Genomic DNA, 20,222 nt, shown 5'->3' on the forward strand with positions numbered 1-20,222 from the left:
TGGTGCATTGGATTTCACTTTGGATGGAACACCAGCCCTGGAGTCAGGAGGACCTGAATTCAAATCCAGCCTCAAACACTTGCCACTTACTGATTGTTTGACCTTGGGCAAGTCATTTAGCCCTGATTGCCTCACATCCAGGGCCATCTACAGCTATCCTGATTCACTGTCTCCAGATGGCTCTGGAGGAGAAAGTGAAACTGGTGACAGCATAGCATGTCATCCCTCAAATCCAATTCACTTTACTTACCTTGGCATCACATTCCTGATGTTTTGGTCTTCTTTGAGAAAGAAGGATAAAGTAAGCATCATTATCATCATCATCAGACTGAGTGCTGGATCTGGAGTGAGAAAGAGCTCAGATCTGCTCTCAGACTATCATTAGCTATGTTCTCCCCTCCCAACAGGCAAGTGAATTAAATTTGGTTTCTTCAGCTAACTCAGTAGATGATATCTTTCATTACTTCTTTTTCATCCATCTTTTGTTCAGTTTTCCAGGCCTCATTTGATGTTTTCTTGACAAAGATACAAGAGTGGTTTATCCTTATCTTCTCTAGCTCTTTTTACAGGTGAGGAAACTGAACTGAAACAGGGTTAAGTGACTTGTCCCAGATTCATAATCTAGTAAGTGCCTGAGGCCACATTTGAACCCAGAAGATGAATCTTGTTGACTCTAGGCCCAGCATTTTATCCACTATACCACCTGACTGTTCCTCATATATCTCTAATAGACTTGTATTTTTTCTCCCCAGAACTAATCCATTTTTTCCTCCTGGCCTAGTAAGTTGGAAGTATACTCCTATGATAATTAATTTTATTCTATTTTTACTTTCATTCCATCTTATCTGAACAATCTCTTATGCTTTTTCTCACTTCAGGCATCTTTTCCAGTATCTCAGTTCAGATTCTTTTCAATACTTACCTGAACTATTGAAATAAATACCTAATTGATTCTGTGATGCACCCATCATTTCCTTCTCCAGTTTATCATTTGCCTACATAACTGCAAGAAAAATCTTCCTTGGGCAAAAATCTGACTTGGTAACTCATTCCACTTATAGACAACAAGTTTTTCCTGTCATCAAATTTGCCTTTTTTGAATCTTCTATCTCTTATTTTTGATTCTGCCTTCTAAGGCTAAGCAGAGCATATAAACCTTTTTATCTTGGACGCATAAACTTAATGTTTTTTTGGCAAGGTAGTGGGGTTGAGTGGCTTGCCCAAGGCCACACAGGTAATTATTAAGTGTCTGAGGCCGGATTTGAACTCAGATACTCCTGACTCCAGGACTGGTGCTCTATCCACAATGCCACCTAGCAGCCTCCCATAAACTTAATTTTTAAAAACAGTTTTCATAAATGTATTTCATAGTATAATTGGCTTCTTTTATAATCCTATATATTTTAGATTGTACTTTTAAAAATATTCAGAGAAAAAATGTGTAGGCCTCAACAGACTGACAAAGGGGTCAATCACAGGAAAAAAGTTAAGCATTTCTGATTTAATCTTCTTACGTTATTGCCATATATTTGTGTTTCACAGCACTCTTCTTTTCTCTTTGAATCTTGTCGTCTTGCTCAACTTGTGCAGTTCCTTCAGCCCAGCCTCATGTGTTGTAAGACCACTACCATCATGGTTGCCTTTTGTTTTTATTTGTTTTTCCAATTATATGTAAAAATAATTTTCAGGGACAGCTTGGTGGTACAGTAGATAGAACACCGATCCTGAACCCGATCCTGGAGACAGGAGGACCTGAGTTCAAATCCAACCTCAGTCATTTAATACTTAGCTGAGTGACCTTGAGCAAATCACTTTATTCCTTTGCCTTGCAAAAAACAAACAAAAAAGAAGTATTAAAGATAATATTTGTAGAGCTCTTTTTAAATGCTAGTTATTTGATTTTGTTCTGCTTGGCCTTAGAGAACTGACTTTGAGTATTGGATAGAAGTTTCTATAATGAAAATTTAGGCTTCATGTCAGGAAAAACTTTATTATTATTAGAACTATCCAAAAGTGGAATACCCCAGATTACTAGTCTATTTAGAGGGTTCCCCCTCAGTGTCAGTCTTAAAGCAAAACTGAATGATAATTCATCATATGCACTATAAAGGACATTCTTAGTCTGCTGTGGATTGTACTAAGAGACCATTGATGTCCCTTCTAACTTTAAATTATGTTTCTATTCTTTTTAATTTTTGCAAGACAATGGAGTTAAGTGACTTGCCACACAGCTAGGACAAATCAAGTGTCTGAAACAGGATTTGAGCTCAGGTCCTCCTGATTCCAGGGTTGGTGTTCTATCCACTTTGACATCTAGTGGCCCCCAAATTATGTTTCTAATGGTGAAAAGTCTTAATTGCTACTCCTTGGTTTATGATTCCTTCAAATGGGCAGTCTTTTTCTTCTTTTATATTCATTTTAAATGACCATCACATCATACTTGCAAATCCTAACCAAATGCTTTTTACTGGCTTTTGTTAAAGTCATTTGACTCACAACCATAGAGTCCATCATCCCTAATGGAGTTAACTCTTTAGATCAACAAATCTTCAACCATATTGTTGTTTTCACATGCATCACAGTGGATATATTTTTAGAGGTTTGATTGATTTTTAGAGTTTCGTTTTTCTAATTCTAGGGAATTCATGTCTAGTTGACATATGGTCCTTCCCTCATCAAAATATTCCTAACCACTATATCTAACTCTTTCCATTTCTCTAATGCATTATAAATTGTGCTCTGCTTCTCCTTGAAGTCCCTGATGATTGCAGTTATTTCAAAAAGAAGTGTTTTGCCAATCTTAACAAGATATATAAAATATCATAATTATTGTCATCACTTTTTGAATAATGAGGTGCTTCTCTGATTCTGCCCTTTTGGAAGCATCTCAACCATAGTGTATGTAACTGAAATTTCCATGGTCCTTCCATTCCTACTTGTATATTCTTTCCTCAAACCACTAAGACAGGTTACATTTCCCAATTTCCTCTTAGAATTCTTTTTCCTTTCCTGGCCTTGAATTATTTAGAACATTTGCTTGATTCTTCCTAGTATGTTAAAGAAATATTCTCTCTAGGGTGGCCATTTGGTATTTGTGAGTACATAACTGATAAAACTTGATAGAGTCTGAAGCAGCTAGTCTGTGGAAAAAAATTTCCCATTATCTTCATATTTCAACTGAGGTCCTCATGCTTTCACTATTGATACTACTTCTTGTAGCTTACTTCTGTAGATAACTTCTTCATGACACACAGTTATTTTAAATTCTAGGTCATGTACAACTTTGTATACATTCCTTCCTCTTACTTTTTCCACCTCATATACTTCTATTTGTGTCTTAGAATACAGCATCTTAGTTGGAAAGAATCTCAAAAGAGATTACCTAAACCATACCATAACTGAACAAGAATTCTTTCCACATCGTATCCTTCAAGTGTTCATAGTTAGAATACAGCATCTTAGTTGGAAAGAATCTCAAAAGAGATTACCTAAACCATACCATAACTGAACAAGAATTCTTTCCACGTCGTATCCTTCAAGTGTTCATAGTCTAACCCTTGCTCAAAGATCTTTAGTAAATGGGAGCCTCTTTAATCTGAGACAGCTTAATTTTGAGATAGCTATAATTGCTAAGCAATTTTTCCTTATGTCAAGCCTAAATTTCTCTTCTTTATGATTCCTACCTTTTCCTGTTATTCTTAGTTCTGTTTTCTAGGGTCAGATTGAATAAGTCTGGATCTTTATTCTATATGCTAATCTTTGAAATACCTCTAGAAGAGTTCTCTGATTTGAGCTAAAACATCCCCCAGTCAATTAACCTATTTTTCATATATAATAATAATTCAGGTTTTTCATTGTCTTGGTTGCCTTCCAATGAATGCTTTTTATTTTATCATATACTTTAAAAAAATTTTTTATTGATGTTTTATTTTTCCAGATGCATTTTTTTAAAACATTATCCATATACCTATGTATATATTTCTTACAAGATTTCATTCCTCTCTTCCCACCCCCCTCCCCTCAGCAGCTATTGGGCTAGCATTGTATTTACACATTTGTGTTAAGCACTTTTACAGGCTAGTCATTTTTGGTATGAGGGATTAGGATTAAGGGAAAGAAATTAAAAAAAAAATTTTTTTTAAGTTAATATAATGTTCCTCAGATTCTGAAGAATTTTTTTTGTTTTGTTTTGTTTTTTCTTCCTCTGGATTGGGAGAGCATTGTCCATAGCCAGTGTAATATGGTTGTTCTAGCCCTCTGAACTGCTGAGAAGAGCTGCTTCCATTTAGGTTGATTGTCTCACAGTGTTGCTGTTAATGTGTACATTGTTCTCCTGCTTCTGCTCCCTTTGCTCAGCATCAGATCCTGTAAGTCATTCCATGCTTCTCTAGAGTCTGATCATTTATGGTTTCTTTAGAACAGTAGTATTCCATAATATTTATGTGCCACAACTTGTTTAACCCAGTCCCCGGTTGTTGGACATCCCCTCAATTACTACAAAAAAGAGCTGCTATGAATATTTTGGAACATGTGGGACTTTTCCCATTTTTTATGATTTCTCCCGGATATAGGTTCTAGCATTGGAATTTCTGGGTCAAAGGGTATTAGCAGTTTCATTGCTTTTTGGGCTTAGTTCCCTCTAGAAAGGCTGGATCCATTCACAACTTCACCATCAATGCATCAATGTCCCAATCCTCCCTCAACCTCTCCAACATTGATCATTTTTCTCATCTTGACCAATTTGTTAGACGTGGGGTGATACCTCATAGTTGTTTTAATTTTCATTTCACTGGTCAATAATGATTTGGAGTATTTTTTTATATGACTATATATATAACTTTAATTTCTTCATTTGATAACTGTTTATATTCTTTGACTATTTATCAATTGGGGAATGACTTGTAACCTTATAAATTTGATGCACTTCTCTCTATATTTTAGAAATGAGAACTTTATCAGAACTTGTGGTTGTGAAGATTATTTCCCAGCTTTCTGCATTCCATCTAATTTTGGCAGCATTGATTTTATTAGTACAAAACCTTTTTAATTTAATGCAGTCAGAATCATTCATTTTGCAGTTCATCATGTATTCTAATTCTTGTTTGGTCATAAATTCGTTTCCATAAATCAATTAGAGTATTTTTTGGTTTATTGATTTATCTATGGTGTTGCCCTTTATGTCTAAATTCTGTACCCACTTTGACCTTATTTTGGTATAGGATGTGAGATGTGGGTCTTTGCCAAGTTTTTTCCATACTGTTTTCCAGTTTTCCCAGCAATTTTTGTCAAATAGTGATTTCTTATCCCGGAAACTAATGTCTTTGGGTTTGTCAAATAGTAGATTGCTGTAGTTATTTACTGCTGTTTCTTTTGAACCTATCCTAATTCACTAGTCCATTCTGTATTTCTTACTTTTGTTTTATTTTTTAATTTTATTTAAGGCAATGGGATTAAGTGGCTTGCCCAAGGCCACACAGCTAGGTAATTATTAAGTGTCTGAGGCTGGATTTGAACTCAGGTACTCCTGACTCCAGGGCCAGTGCTTTATCCACTGCACCACCTAGCCGTCTCCATTCTCTATTTCTTAACCAGTGCCAGGCAGTTTTGATGACTGCTGCTTTATATAGTATGGTTTTAGATCTGGTTAGCACTAGGCCACCTTTCTTTACATTTGTTTTTTTCGTGAGTTCCCTTGACCTTTTGTTGTTCCAGATGAATTTTGCTATTATTTTTTCTAGCTTGGTAAAATAATTATGTGGTAGTTTGATTGATAAGGCACTGAATAAGTAATTTAATTTGGGTAGAATTGTCATTTTTATTTATCTTTGCTCAACCTAACCATGAGCAATTGAAATTTTTTCCCAATTATTTAGGTCTTTATTTGGATGAGAAGTGCTTTATTATAATTGTGTTCATACGGTTTCTGGGTTTGTCGTGGGAGGTAGATTCCCAAGTATTTATTGTTGTCTATAGTTACTTTATTTTTTTAGAAATTTTTTTTTATTTTGAATTTTATAATTTTTCCCCTAGTCTTGCTTCCCCCCTCCCCCACACAGAAGGCAGTCTTAGTCTTTACATTGTTTGCATGGTATACATTGATCTAAGTTCTGCAGTTACTTTAAGTGGTGTTTCTCTTTTCTGTCTCTTGTTCTTGGACTATGTTGTTCATAATTTATTATCATATGTTCTGAATGTTACATCCAGCAGTAAAGATAATACTTCAGGTTTGGTCTGATTAAGGCAGAGTACAGCAGTGTTATCTATCCCCCTTTCAAATTGTTGAACACTATAGCTTTGTAAATGTGGTTTGTTTGCATTAATTTACTTAGTTGTCATATCACACTGTTGACTCAATGAACTTTCAGTCTGCTAGAGCCCTTTTCCCCATCTTTTTCATATGAACTAATAGATAGACATATTCTTTACTTCTAGCTTGGTTTAAAATGTATGACTACTCTTATCCCTATTAAATTTTCTATTTTAAGATTTTTGCCTAGTGCTTTGTCCTTCTGAGGTATTTTTGACCCTGTGATTTGAGACATTGTCTGTTGTTTGTTCAGCCCCAGCTTTAGGGTTAGTTTAGATTCCATCTATACCTTTTGCTGTCATCGGGGGAAAAATACCCAATTTCTTTCAAGTAGTTTTTCTCTAATTTTGATATTTATTGAAGATGAGAATAGATAACTATTCTTTCTTACCACATGATAATGTCTTCCAAATGGGGACTTAGTAAATATTGTAGAATTGAATTGGATTGCAGAATATTTCTTTTGCAAGATAGTTTTCTAATTCTATCAAATTATTGATCAAGTTACTTCACTCCAAACCTTATTACCCTTCTCTACTTACTCCCTCCTGTTTAACCCACTTCACTTTCAGTTGTTAGTTGAGAGATACTTTAATCTGTTCCTATGTCTTTGACCAAGTTCATTGTCTGCTAAAATTGACTATATAAGGAACCTTGTGTGAATTTATTGCTTTAAAGTACAAAAAGAAAAAATAAATCTTCCATATTCAGAGATGATAGGTTTCCCTGGTTACTTCTGTTTCATTCTTAATTATTTCATCTGTATTCCTTTCTTGAACCAAGTCATGTGCTCATATCTTTTCTATACTATAATTTACTTTTTCTTGGGAAAGAGAAAAAAGGAAGGCAATAAAAATTTATAATACCTATTAAGTACTAGGCATAGTGCTAAGCATTTTACAAATATTTCTTTTGATCTTTACCACAACTCTAGGAGTTAGATGCTTTTATTCCCATTTTACAGTTGAGGAAACGGAGGTAGGCAAAACAAGCTTTCTTAAAGATTACTCAGTAATTGTCTGAACCTGGATTTGAGCTCTGGTCTTCCTGACTCCCAAGCCCAGCATTCTATCTGCTGTACCTCCTAGTTGCACAAATAGGCACAGAATTATTGTAAACATACTTTTTCTTTATTGCTTTTTTTGTTCTCCATCCTCTCCAGTCACACTTCTCCAAACAAATACAAACAAAGCCAATAGAAGTAGCTAAGGTACTTTTTCTTTATAAACCAAGTTTTAAATTTTTTGCAGCTTATTATTTTATATCTTTTCTGCAAATTTTAAAGTAATAAATTATTTACATTTACATCCTGTGTGTTCACATGGAAAATAAACAGTATGAATCAAAACTGTTAAATGAAAATTTATAATTTTTAAGGATTTAAAAACATTTTTAAGTTCATATATGAAGAAAGAAAAATAATTTTTATAATGGTGAATTTTGTTTTAGCTTTTTTGCAAAATAATATTGAGTTCCTTAGGAGCTAGGAGATAGTGTTTTGTGTTGATGCTGAATGTTAACATAAGTAGATCTAAATTCAAAATAAAACTGATTTTAAATTGAAGGAAATAACTGAAACTAATTGATGAAAAAAAGTAGCCACAGAATTCCTGTTAATTGTGTTTTATCATTATCCAGGGAATGTCAGAGTGCCTGAAGAATTGAAGTTTCCTCATGCATGTTGTGTGGGCATTGCTTCTCAAACCAATCTTAGTATTTTTAATCCAACTGATCGTTGGTTACAGGTTACCATTGGAATACTTTGTATTACTGTGGATGGAGAAAAGGTAAGTTTTTCTGTCATCAGGGTCACTCATGGAAGATTGTCAGGAACTAATCTTCTTAACTTTTTTCCTTCTTTTCATATTATGTAGCTTGTGTTAAGTTTTCCTTTTAAAATATGAAATTCTTAATACAAGTAGGAAAACCTGATTTTACTACTTTATTCATTAAAGTTTTCAATCATTCTAGTATTTGCTTTTTCTAATAATATTTATTGAGAGTAATAAGCTCTGTTTTCCACTTGATATTCAGTTTGCTGCTCATATTTGAAGGAACTCAATGTTTATACGTGCATATGTATTTTGCCCTAATTTAAAAATATTTGTTATCATAATGCCAAAAAATAAGATAGTAACTCATTTTGTTACCTTAAGTTTTTGTACATTATAGTTTTTCTTGCAATTTTCCTGTGAATGTTGTTTTGGGCTTGCTGTTTCTGAAAAATATTTTTATTCTTAAAGTTGGTAATAAATCTGTAGCCTAAATTGCTAATCAGTTGTTTATAGCCCACAAAATAGGCCTTTTTAGGTTTTTGCAAGGCAGTGGAGTTAAGTGACTTGCCCAAGGCCACAAAGCTAGGTAATTATATCTATAAAAACATTTTCTTTGCCAATACTGACTCGTTATGATTCTATGTTTTAAACATTATCCTATTTGATCCAGTGTTCTACTTTTATCAGAATCTTATTGAATCCTGCTTCAGTCAGTGTATTAACTATTCTTGCTTTCTGCAAATTTGAGAATTCTGCTTTCTTATCCCTTTAACCAAGTCTTCAATAAAAATGCTAAGCTGTATAAGACCAAGTATAAATCCCTACTCCATTGAAGATTTTTTCTCTAGCCTACATCAGACCATTAATGAAGATTATTTCAGTTTTATCATTCAACCATAACTGAGTTTGCTGTACTAACCTATATTCCCTCCATTTTCTTCAAATAAGAATATGAGAAGTTTTGTTAGATGCTTTGCTAAAACAATCTTACTATTATATCTCTACTGCATTTCTTCCACTCATCTAGAAAGATTTTGAAAAAGAAAAAGTTTGACCTATGACCTATTCTTGATGAAAACATGATTTTGATACTAACTTCCACACAATTTCCTTTCCTGTACCTTCATTACTAATCATCATTCCCTTAAATATATATATATATACATATTAATATATATACATTATATATATACATATTATATATTTATATACATATTAATATATACATATTAATTTATGTATATATATACATACATATATATGTATGTGTATATATATATATATATATACATATGTAGTAGAATCAAAAGTCAAATTCCTTGGCCTATAATTTTTAGACTCTTCCCTTAATCTAAATTATTGTTACCCCTTTAATTCTTCAGTCTTTCTAAGATCCCTGAAAGTGTTTTAAGAATCATGTCTGCCAGTTCTTTTCCTCTCCAGGATATAATTTACCTGTGGCAGGTGACTTCAACTCTTCAAATGACTACTAGTTGTTCTTTTTACTCTAATTACATATGCTGGTTTTTAAGTACCCATTAGCCTCCCCCCCCAGTTAGAAAAAGCAAAATAAAATAAACAGTTATGCTCCCTCTCTACCTATAATTTTTACCACTATCTACCACGACATACAGGCATCCTGCTCATTCTTTGCTCTTTTTCTTTTCTAGAATATAGCTTTGAAAATCCGTTTTGGTTTCCATAGATGTCATCAACCCCCCTCTACCCCCCCACCCCATCTAATCTCTCAGTTGTAGTACTGACAAATTCTGACAAACTTTAGCAATATTTTTGAATTTCCTACTCGCAGTATCATTTGGTCATATGGGTCATTGTGGGGTAGTAATCATCTAGTTTGAATTTTAACTAAAGAGGACAATAAGCTACAAAGAATGGATTTAGTTGTATACTTTTAGAATGTCTCTTTTCATTTGTCCTTTGATTTCTGCTTTCCTTGTCAAGTTGCCTTTCCCATTTTCTTTTTATTTAATATGAAGGAACTCAATGTTTATACGTGCATATGTATTTTGCCCCAATTTAAAAATATTTGTTATAATGCCAAAAAATAAACATGGAATAGAATATTAATTTCTTACCATTGATTTATTTTATTTTTCTGTGTAGAAGTTATTACCAATTTGAATTGCAAAAATATTTTTTTCATAGAAATCATGTTCTGAATATTGATTTGATTCCTTAACTGCTCCAGAAAAGCCTGAAATATAGGACATCTGATTGACATTTATGACAGTTTTTTGTTTTAATGGGAAAGTGTTGAGATCTCAAATATTAGTAATTCAGCTTACATTTTCCCTCACTACAGCATGAATGTAGTAAGCTCCTTGTCTTCTAGCCTGTCTTTCCCACTTATTGTGTAATAGGAGTTAAGACTACCTTAAGTCAAAATCACTCTCCAAACCTCAGCAAGGGTTAATGTCATTAAGGAAGAGCAAAGTGCTCCAGGTTGGTGAAAGGGCACTTAAAAAAGACTGGCTGTTAAAGAGTGGAAGAAAGCTTGTTTATCCCATTTGAAATTAATTTAGACTTTTTTGTTTGTTTGTTTGTTTTTTGCATGACAATGGGGTTAAGTGACTTACCCAAGGTCACAGCTAGAAAATAAGTGTCTGAAGTTGGATTTGAACTCAGGACCTCCTGGCTCCAAGGCCGGTGTTCTATCCACTGAGCCACTTAACCGTCCCCATTTAGACTTCTTTTGAAGAGTATACTTGATTAAGAATGCTAGGCTTTATTTAATTTTGATTTTTCTCATCAATTAATAATTGTTAAAAATGAGTCCAAGATAATTGCTTACTTAACAGTGTGTTGTATTTTTTACTCCTTAAAGGTGGATCTCTCAACATACCATTGTTTGGTTTTCAAAAATAAAACTATAATAGGACCACATACTACAGAAGACATAAAAGTGCTTTTCATGCCATCTCACCCTGGGGTTTTCAGATGTGTGTTAAGAGTTTCTTCCTGGCCTGTTTCATCAGATCTAGATACAATAGCCCAGGCAGAAGCTTTAGCAAGTAGGATTGTCTTAACAGCTATTGCCGAAAATCCTGTTGTGGAGGTAAGTCACAATTTAATACATGCTTTGGGCAATTTAAAATAGGCCAATGTACTTATTGGTGTTATAGCACAAAAAATATTGGGTTTCTCAGTAAAATATTTAGGGTTAGTTTCCATTCTTGCCACTTAATAGCTAAGAGACTTCAGGCAAGTCACTTCATTTTCATTATCATTTTTTTCTTCTCTCAGAATCAAATATTAATCATTTGGCAACTATATAACAGTGTTATTGTGAGAAAAGTATTTATATTATTCTAAATGAAGATCATTATATCATTATTAACATTTTAGCCTAGGCAGCTTAAGGTGAGAATTATGTATAAAATCCATGTGAAGTATATATGTGTGTGTGTGTGTACTTGTGCTTGTGTATATACATGCATATGTATATATGCATGCATGTACCCAGTTTTTATATGATATATATGTATTGGTATTTTGTGTGTGTGTATTTACACATATACATAGCATGCAATGTGACTGTATGTGTTTATGCACATATGGGTAGGTAGCATGAAATTAATATCTCTTTCAACGAGCATTTGTTAAACACCTTTTATATTTTAAGTCCTTTGCTAAACTTTGTGGATACAAAGGGCATAGAATTGTCCCTACTCTCAAGGAGCTATAGTCTAACAGGGAGGCAATATGCAATAAATATCGAATGCCAGCATTGAAACTCTGTGTGTGTGTGTGTGTGTGTGTCTGTGTGTGTGTCTGTGTGTGTGTACACACACACACAGACACACACACAGACACACACACACACCCCTTTTTGATTGAGAGAAACTCAGCTATCCCAGAAAGACATATAAAACAAAATACTGAATATGGAGTTAAGAGCTGGGTAGTTTTACGTTTTAGGAAGCACTAAAAATGTTTTAAAAAAATATTAACTTTTTAGAGGAATGTAGCCACTTTTCCTTCCTTTTTTTAAAAATGTTAATTGCTAAATTGATGTGTTATATTTGGGTTCTTAAAGCAGGATTAAGCGCTGAAGAACAGGTAGAAACCAGAACATAATTGGGAGAGATGAAGAGAGAAGTATTATTGACCCAATAAAAGAAAACAATAACCTGGAATTTATAGAAGTTTGAAATGATGTAATTCAGATGATGAAATCAAATTTGATGATATATAAAATTGATTTCTTGTTTCAGAAATTTATACAGCAGTAACCTAATATATAAAAGTTGACTAAAATGGTCACTGTCTATACATTGAACTTTTATCTTCAAACATTACATCTTCAAATTTTTGAGAAATGTATAGGATATATCATGAGAAGATTGATCATCATTCCATACTTAGTTTTATGAGCAGTTCAAGATCTGAACTCATTTTTTCCTAATTATATTTTATTGCTTTGAGTATATTTTTAATTATTTTTCATTCATTTGCTGATTATTGATTTAAGTACCTATTGTATACATGGCAGTATACTTAAGATTTGTGAGAATGAGGAGATGGAGAAAAGTCAAAGTCATATATAATTTCAGTTTATAATATACATAGATTTGAATTTCCCTGATTCCATCTTTCTTCCAATGTTCTCCCAATTCTTTAAATATCTTTTTTTTTTTTAGTTCTTGCAAGGCAAATAGGGTTAAATGGCTTGCCCAAGGCCACACAGCTAGATAATTATTAAGTGTCTGAGATCGTATTTGAGCTCAGGTACTCCTGACTCCAAGGCTGGTGCTTTATCCACTACTACCACCTAGCCGCCCCCTAAAAATTGTTTTTCTGTAAAGCAGTATTATACATTTGGTTCCCTCATTAAAATATAAGTTCCTTGAGGGACTGGGATTATTTGATTTTTTTTTATGTTGTTTCCGGTAACCTATCACATATGTCTTAAATAAATGCTTGATGATTGATTTGAAACAGCTATGTATCTGAATAAAACTCTAGAATACGAGATCTCTATGTATGCCTACATAATATAATACAGACACATATACAATGAAAATAATTGTATAAAACTATTATTTTTTTAATGGTTTATTTTTAAAGGAGTCTAGTATGTATAAGATTTTTCTTTATGTTTTTTCAGGAACCTTTTCTTTCCAAAAGTAATTTGCCACCGAATGTAAGATGTAGAATAAGTTAAAGGGAATCCAGGAAAGTGGAGAAGTATTAAATAGTAAAGAAAAATGATAAATTGGATTTCTTGAAATTCAAGAGATATATATGGAGCGAAATATCCATTCTTAACTCTACATATTCTGCTTCTCAGAAAGCATTTCACTCATTTTCAAAGCTTAGCAACCAAATTCTATGGAATTTATTTCTCTCTCTCTTTTTTTTTAAGGTTTTTGCAAGGCAATACGATTAAGTGACTTGCCCATGGTCACACAGCTAGGTAATTATTAAGTGTCTGAGACCAAATTTGAACTTAGATCCTTCTGACTCCAGGGATGGTGCTCTATCCACTGTGACACCTAGCTGCCCCAGAATTTACCTCCTTTAATACTTTTCCTAATCTATTTTATTAAGAAAAGTTAGCACCAATAATTCAGTGATTAGTTATAAAAAAACTTACCCTGCATATGGACAAACTCAAGGGGGGAAGTATGTGATTGAGTGCTCAAAGAGTGGTTAAATACAATGGCAGCTCAGAGGAGCAGAGCGTTTAGAATGGAAATAATTGGCATAAATCTCATGATATAAATGAATCTTGATATAGAATGAATAGGATTTGACTAGACATCAAGCAGTTTTGAAGCAAATAATATGAAATTAATTCTGCTTGGTTGGCAGCAATTCAAACAATGTATTCATAGTTGTAGACCATTTGAAGCCAGAGCTGAAAATTTGATATGCAGCAGACCAGTTGTAGAAAAGTAGCAGGTATGTGATATAACAAATTTTCAAAATTGAATTTAGTGTCCGTACGTGGTGTAGTTGAAATGAGAAGAAATCCTGGGATGAAGAGGTTTACATTTCAAAATACATTTCTGGAGGATTTAGTATTTAAACTTACTTTAATCACCATCAGATTTAGTGTTTTGGGAAAAAAGGAAATATAACTCTGCAATCATATCCCTTTTTGTCTTTCCACCATTTTTAATATAAAAGCATACAGAGACATATAACACTTGCTACTTATTTTTTCCTTTTTGATTTGTGCTGTGATCATGCTCAGATTGTCATTTTAAATATCTTCTATGTTTAAAGACCAAATTAAGTCTCAAAAATAACTCCCTATATGCATTCTGATACAGAATTAATGTAACAGTAATCATTTATTTGACAGTTGTGTCCCACATTTTGTGTACTAGCCCCTTTCAGAACCTTCCATTCTACTGTCAACTTTTCAAAAAGCAACTATGTTATTTTGAACCTGTATTTTTTATTTTAGGATGAAGTAATACATATGTGAGATGTTAAGTGATGCAATGAATAGAATGTCAGGCCTAATGTCAGAAGACTCTTCTTCTTGAGTTCAAACTTCATCTCATACACTTAGTAGCTATGTGACCCTGAGCAAGTTTCCCCATCTGTAAAATGAGCTGGAGGAAGAAATGACGGACTACTCTAGTACCTTTGCCAAAAAAAAATCCCAAATGTTGTCCTGTATAGCCAGTCATAATTGAAATAAATGAACTCCATCATTATATAGGGTGCCTAAAATGTCTTAGAGTAAAATGACTCCTCTGTAGAGCTTAAAACTGCCTTAAGGGGGCGGCTAGGTGGCTTAGTGCACAAAGCACCCGCCCTGGAGTCAGGAGTACCTGGGTTCAAATGTGGTCTCAGACACTTAATAATTACCTAGCTGTGTGGCCTTGGGCAAGCCACTTAACCCCATTTGCCTTGCAAAAACCTTAAAAAAACAAAACTGTGGCCTTGGGCAAGCCTCTTAACCCCATTTGCCTTGTAAAAAACCTAAAAACAAACAAACAAACAAACAAAAACAACCTGCCTTAAGACCTTTTGGACACTGTGTATTAATTAAATATAGCTAAGTTCTTTGTTTTATTTTCTGAATATTTTGTAAGTAGAGTTTAAAATTAGAATTTCTAAAAAATATTAATAGGCAATTTGCTTATGCTGAGATTGTTAGGAATTAATACAATGTGGAATTTCATCTGTAATTTAAATGTTCTTGTCAACAGTGCTATGCCCATTGTAGCATTTAAATATACTTTTAAATTTAAAAAAAAAACAGGTGGAAACTTGCAAGACAGACTGCCTTGATTTTGGAGATCTAACTTATGGAAGTTGGAAAGTTCTCCCATTAAAGCTGTTAAACAAGACTCATGCTGTTATTCCAATTAGGCTCATCATCAATGCAGTAAGTATACCAGATATCTCCAGTAAATTCAGAACCTGTCTTGTTTTTGGAATTTTAGAAATAGCTGGGTCTGAAGTAGTGATAAAATTCTGTTATGAGTATTAGTATGAAAGTAGTAGTTAAAAATCCATTAAATTTTGGTTGAGTATTTCCCAGACATTAAGAATTTCAAGTAATTCTAACTTCATTTAGAGAGCAGCATCATATAGTAGAGAGCTGGCTTCAGAATCAGGAAGAGCTGGGTTCTAACCTTTGCCACTGGTTTGCTTTGTGAACCCTGGGTGAATCATTTGATTTCCCATTGCCCTCAGGCAATTTGCTAAAAGTACCCGTTGTTATGGCATATGTATGTGATGGAGCAATATTATTCTGTTAGAAACCAGGAGGGATGGGAATTCAGGGAAGCCTGGAAGGATTTACATGAATTGATACTGAGCAAGATGAGCAGAGCTAGAAGAACATTCTACACCCTAACAGCAACATGGGGGTGGTGATCAACCTTAATGTACTTGCTCATTCCATCAGTGCAACAATCAGGCACAATTTGGGGATATCTGAGATGGAGAATACCATCTGTATCCAGAGAAAGAATTGTGGAGTTTGAACAAAGAACAAAGACTATTTGTTACCTTTAATTTTAAGAAAAACCCGTTATCTTATGTAATTTTGCTATTACACTTTATTTTTTTCCTTAAGGATATGTTTCTCTTTCATCACATTCATCTTAGATCAGTGTATACCATGGAAACAATCTAAAGACTAAAAGACTGCCTTCTGTGGGGGGGGGAGGGAGAGGGAAGCGAGATTGGGGGGGGGGGAGATCGTAAAATTCAAAATAAATAAATAAATAAATTTTTTGGAAGTGCTGGTTGCATCAGTGATACAGGAATCATCTCAGCAGGAGCTCCTTAACATCTCACAGGACTGTACATGCCCAAAAATATTTTATAGCAGGTTTTTTTGTGATGGCAAAGAACAAGAAATTGAAGAATGCCTATCAATTGGAGAATAGCTGAAAAAAATGTGTATATGAATGTAGTTGAGTACTTTTATTCTGTAAGAAATGACAGGCAGACAAATTTCAGAGAACTCTGGAAAGATTTGCAGGAACTGATACAAAGTGAACAGAACAGATTCAGGAGAATGTTGTACACAGTAACAACCATGTTTTTCGATGATCGGCTATGAGTAACTTAGCTCTTTTCAGCAACACAATGATCCAAGACAATTTTAAAGGACTCATGATGGAAATTGCCATCCATATCCAGAGATAGAACTGAAGGAGGCTGAATGCTTATTGAAGCATACTATTTATCTTTTTTGCATTTTTTTCTTTTGATCTCTGTCTTTTACAACACAACTAATTTGGAAATGTGTTTTACATGATTGCATGTATATAATTTCTTTAAGATTCTTACTTTTTTTAGGGAGGGAGGGATGGAACTCAAATTTTTAAAAAATAGATGTTAAAAATTATCTTTACATATCATTTTAAAAAGTAAAATACTGTTTAAAAAAAGAAGAAATCATAAGTTCATTAAAAAAATGTACTGTTAACATTACTGAAATTCATTTTTGTGTTTTCCAAACAGAATGCTATAGCGTGGCGTTGCTTCACATTTTCTAAAGAACCAGTTAATGCTTCTTTAGAAACTGCTCTTCAGAGTGATGTCATTGCTCAGCTCACAACTCCTTCTGTTATAAACCATGTGATGTATGCCAGTCGTGATGGACATGTAAGTTCACTGTTTTTAATATTTACTTTATTTTGTCATACTTTGTCATACTTGCTCATGGTCACATAGCTAGGTAATATTTACTTTAAATAAAGGACAGAGTGCAAGTTTTCCAAAGAATTCTTTCATTAAATTACTTTGTAATGAATGTCCATTTTTGCCAAAAATAAAGATTGTTATAATGTTCTTTTAAATAATCTTAACAGTGTATGTTTGTTTTAACATCTCTTCCAGGATCCAGAATTTCTGAAGATTTGGGTTATTTTCCATAGTCCAAAAAAACAGATCTCTGTTTCAGGTATTTTCTTAACATTTTGATGCTATTGTCTAATTTATACATTTTTTTCTCTAATACTTTTGGATAATTTAAGGCTTTTTAACCTTAATATATGGTGGAATGAACATTTAAATAATGTGCACATGGGGTAGAGAGGAATTAAATGAAGATAAATAAAGCTACATATATTCATGAATAGTGAGTTATAGTATTTTAAAATCATAACAATACAAACATGATTATTTCAGGCTTAAGTAATTTTGAGTTTGTAATAATTATTTTCCTGGCTAAGCTTAATCATATCCAAAGTTGCTATTAAGTTGCATTCTCTAAGAAGAAGGGTTCAAAGAAGTCATTAAAATCAGATGATCTGTACCCAATTCCTGCTTCTTCTCTTAAGAGCTATCTTATTTTAGGAAATTTATTTAATCTCTTTAAACTTGTTTTCTCAGCTGCAAAGTAGGTCTAATACTTGGACTGACTAGTTCAAGAGTTGTTGTGAAGGGTGTGCTTTGAAACTCTAAAGGGCAGCCAGAAGCATCTCCATTTTCTGCCATTTCTTGTTGCTCTGCTGCTGCTATATACTATTATTGAGGGATATTTGACCTACTTAATTATTTTTAAGATCTTTACATTATGTAGAAATTGATGCTGACTCTATTCATTAAAATGGGTCCTAAGATTAAGGGAAAACAACCAATCAATTATTTGTATTATTCTTTGTCCTTAGGGCTTTATTTCAAGATAGCCATTTATATACTGGAAATTGCTAAAAAGATATTTTTAAAATTTCATTTGAGACTTTTCAATCATAAATGGTGCCTTACAATGCATTATAATTATCTCACTTGATAATTCCATCAGAACCATGTGTTAAAGTAGGTCACATGATTTTAGATCAGAAAATTGAAATTGTAATAACGTGTGTAAATTCAGAGCTGAACTCTTCTCACTACAAGACCAGTTCTTTACATTACATAACCTTTTATTAAAAAAATTTAGTTCTCTTGACCCTTAGAATCACTAGCTTTCTCCAAAGCTCAATTCAAGAGCTATTTCCTTCATGAGGTTTTCTCTAATTCCTTCCTCTGCTAATGCCTCTACCTCAATTTTGCCTAATGTTTACACAAATACATATACAGAACATGTGCTTCTTAAGGACAGGGCTGTTATTAGTAGGTACATCACCAATACCTTACACAATGCCTGACTATACATAGAGCAGCTACTTGTTGATTCTGTTTAGTTTGTCTTTAAAATCAGGGGAAATGTGGCTGTTCAATAAGTCATGATCAGATTAAGGGAGTGATCGTTTTTGGTTTTGTTTCACTTTTTTAAAAGAAATAAATGGGGATCCAAAGGTATGTATGGCTTTTCTTATATACCAATGCATGAGAGTTTTTTAAAAAATGTTTGTTTCAGGTGTTCCTTCTTTCTATATCTATAATGATGCAGTAGATTGGGTTGAGTACTCCAAAAAATTATTAGGTTTTTCAAAATGTTTTCATACCTGATAATTTCATTTCTTTGTATATGTGACTTAATGGTGAAGATTGAAATAAGCTATTCATGACAAATGAATTAATCCCAAAATGATTGTTACTAGATAATTTTTCTGTGAATAATTCTTCAGCAGAAGCCAGATAGTCTGTCCCTTAATGGTTTGGAGTTTATTAAAAAATGAAAAAAATTTGGTGTGTTTTTGAGAGTTGTCTAGTTGCAGGTATACATCTGGCTCTCTTGCACAGTGAGATTATAAAAAAATAGAAAGCAAATAGTTTTTGTCCTTGAATTAAACTTCATCTTAATGTCTCTTCTTAGTTTTTCCTTTCTCTGCTCTGTTGAACTTTTTTATGTAGAATTTTTTAGATTCTCCTTGACCTCCCTTTTTGGTTACATAATATTTGCTTGTTTGTTTGTTTAGGTTTTTGCAAGGCAAATGGGGTTAAGTGGCTTGCCCAAGGCCACACAGCTAGGTAATTATTAAGTGTCTGAGGCCAGATTTGAGCTCAGGTACTCCTGACTCCAGGGCTGGTGCTCTACCCACTGCGCCACCTAGCTGCCCCAATATTTGCTTATTTTAATACTTCCTGATAAATATTTTTCCTTACATGATATCTGTCGATTCCTTTATAGTTGGACTTTTTTTTTTTTGGTCCTAGTTATCCATGGTATGCTTTAATGTGTATCCCACTGATAACTCCTTGGGGACTAGAACTTGTTTTTGGTTGTTTTTCTTTTAAATACAGTGATGTAGAGTATTGAACACTAGTATTCTTCATGATCAACTCAAAGTTCAGTTTGATTTTAGTCATATAATTGGTAACATGTTAAGAGTAATAGGACGGGGTGGCGTAGTGGCGTAGTGGATAAAACACCGGCCCTTGAGTCAGGAGTACCTGAGCTCAAATCCGGTCTCAGACACTTAATAATTACCTAGCTGTGTGGGCAAGCCACTTAACCCCGGTTGCCTTGCAAAAACCTAAAAAAAAAAAAAAAGTAATGGGGCAACTAGATGGTGCAGAATACCAGCCCTGAAGTAAAGAGGTTCTGAGTTCAAATGAGGTCTCAGACACTTAATAAAAATTACCTGTGTGACCTTGGACAAGTCAGTTAACCTCATTACCTTGCAAAAGCCACCCCCCCCAAAAAAAGGAGTCATATCACTTTGAAATTTTAGTTTCTGATTTTGACTAGGAACAGACAGTTTTATCAAAATGAGCTGGTAATATATATAGTTATGTTATCATTGTTAATT

The 20,222-nt window shown here is 33.5% G+C and overlaps 1 protein-coding gene across 1 annotated transcript in view; it reads left to right on the top strand.

Moving 5' to 3' along the window:
• The window catches only part of CEP192 (centrosomal protein 192), a 160,271-nt gene that overhangs the window by 98,381 nt on the left and 41,668 nt on the right, over window positions 1-20,222 (top strand). Inside the window, exons 30-34 of the mRNA XM_074202081.1 lie at window positions 7,946-8,094; window positions 10,928-11,158; window positions 15,326-15,451; window positions 17,044-17,187; window positions 17,422-17,485. Coding sequence (XP_074058182.1) covers window positions 7,946-8,094; window positions 10,928-11,158; window positions 15,326-15,451; window positions 17,044-17,187; window positions 17,422-17,485 — 714 coding nt within the window. The remainder of the gene's footprint in view (window positions 1-7,945; window positions 8,095-10,927; window positions 11,159-15,325; window positions 15,452-17,043; window positions 17,188-17,421; window positions 17,486-20,222) is intronic.

This window comes from Macrotis lagotis, chromosome X (assembly GCF_037893015.1).
Source record: "Macrotis lagotis isolate mMagLag1 chromosome X, bilby.v1.9.chrom.fasta, whole genome shotgun sequence".
NCBI lineage: Eukaryota > Metazoa > Chordata > Mammalia > Peramelemorphia > Peramelidae > Macrotis > Macrotis lagotis.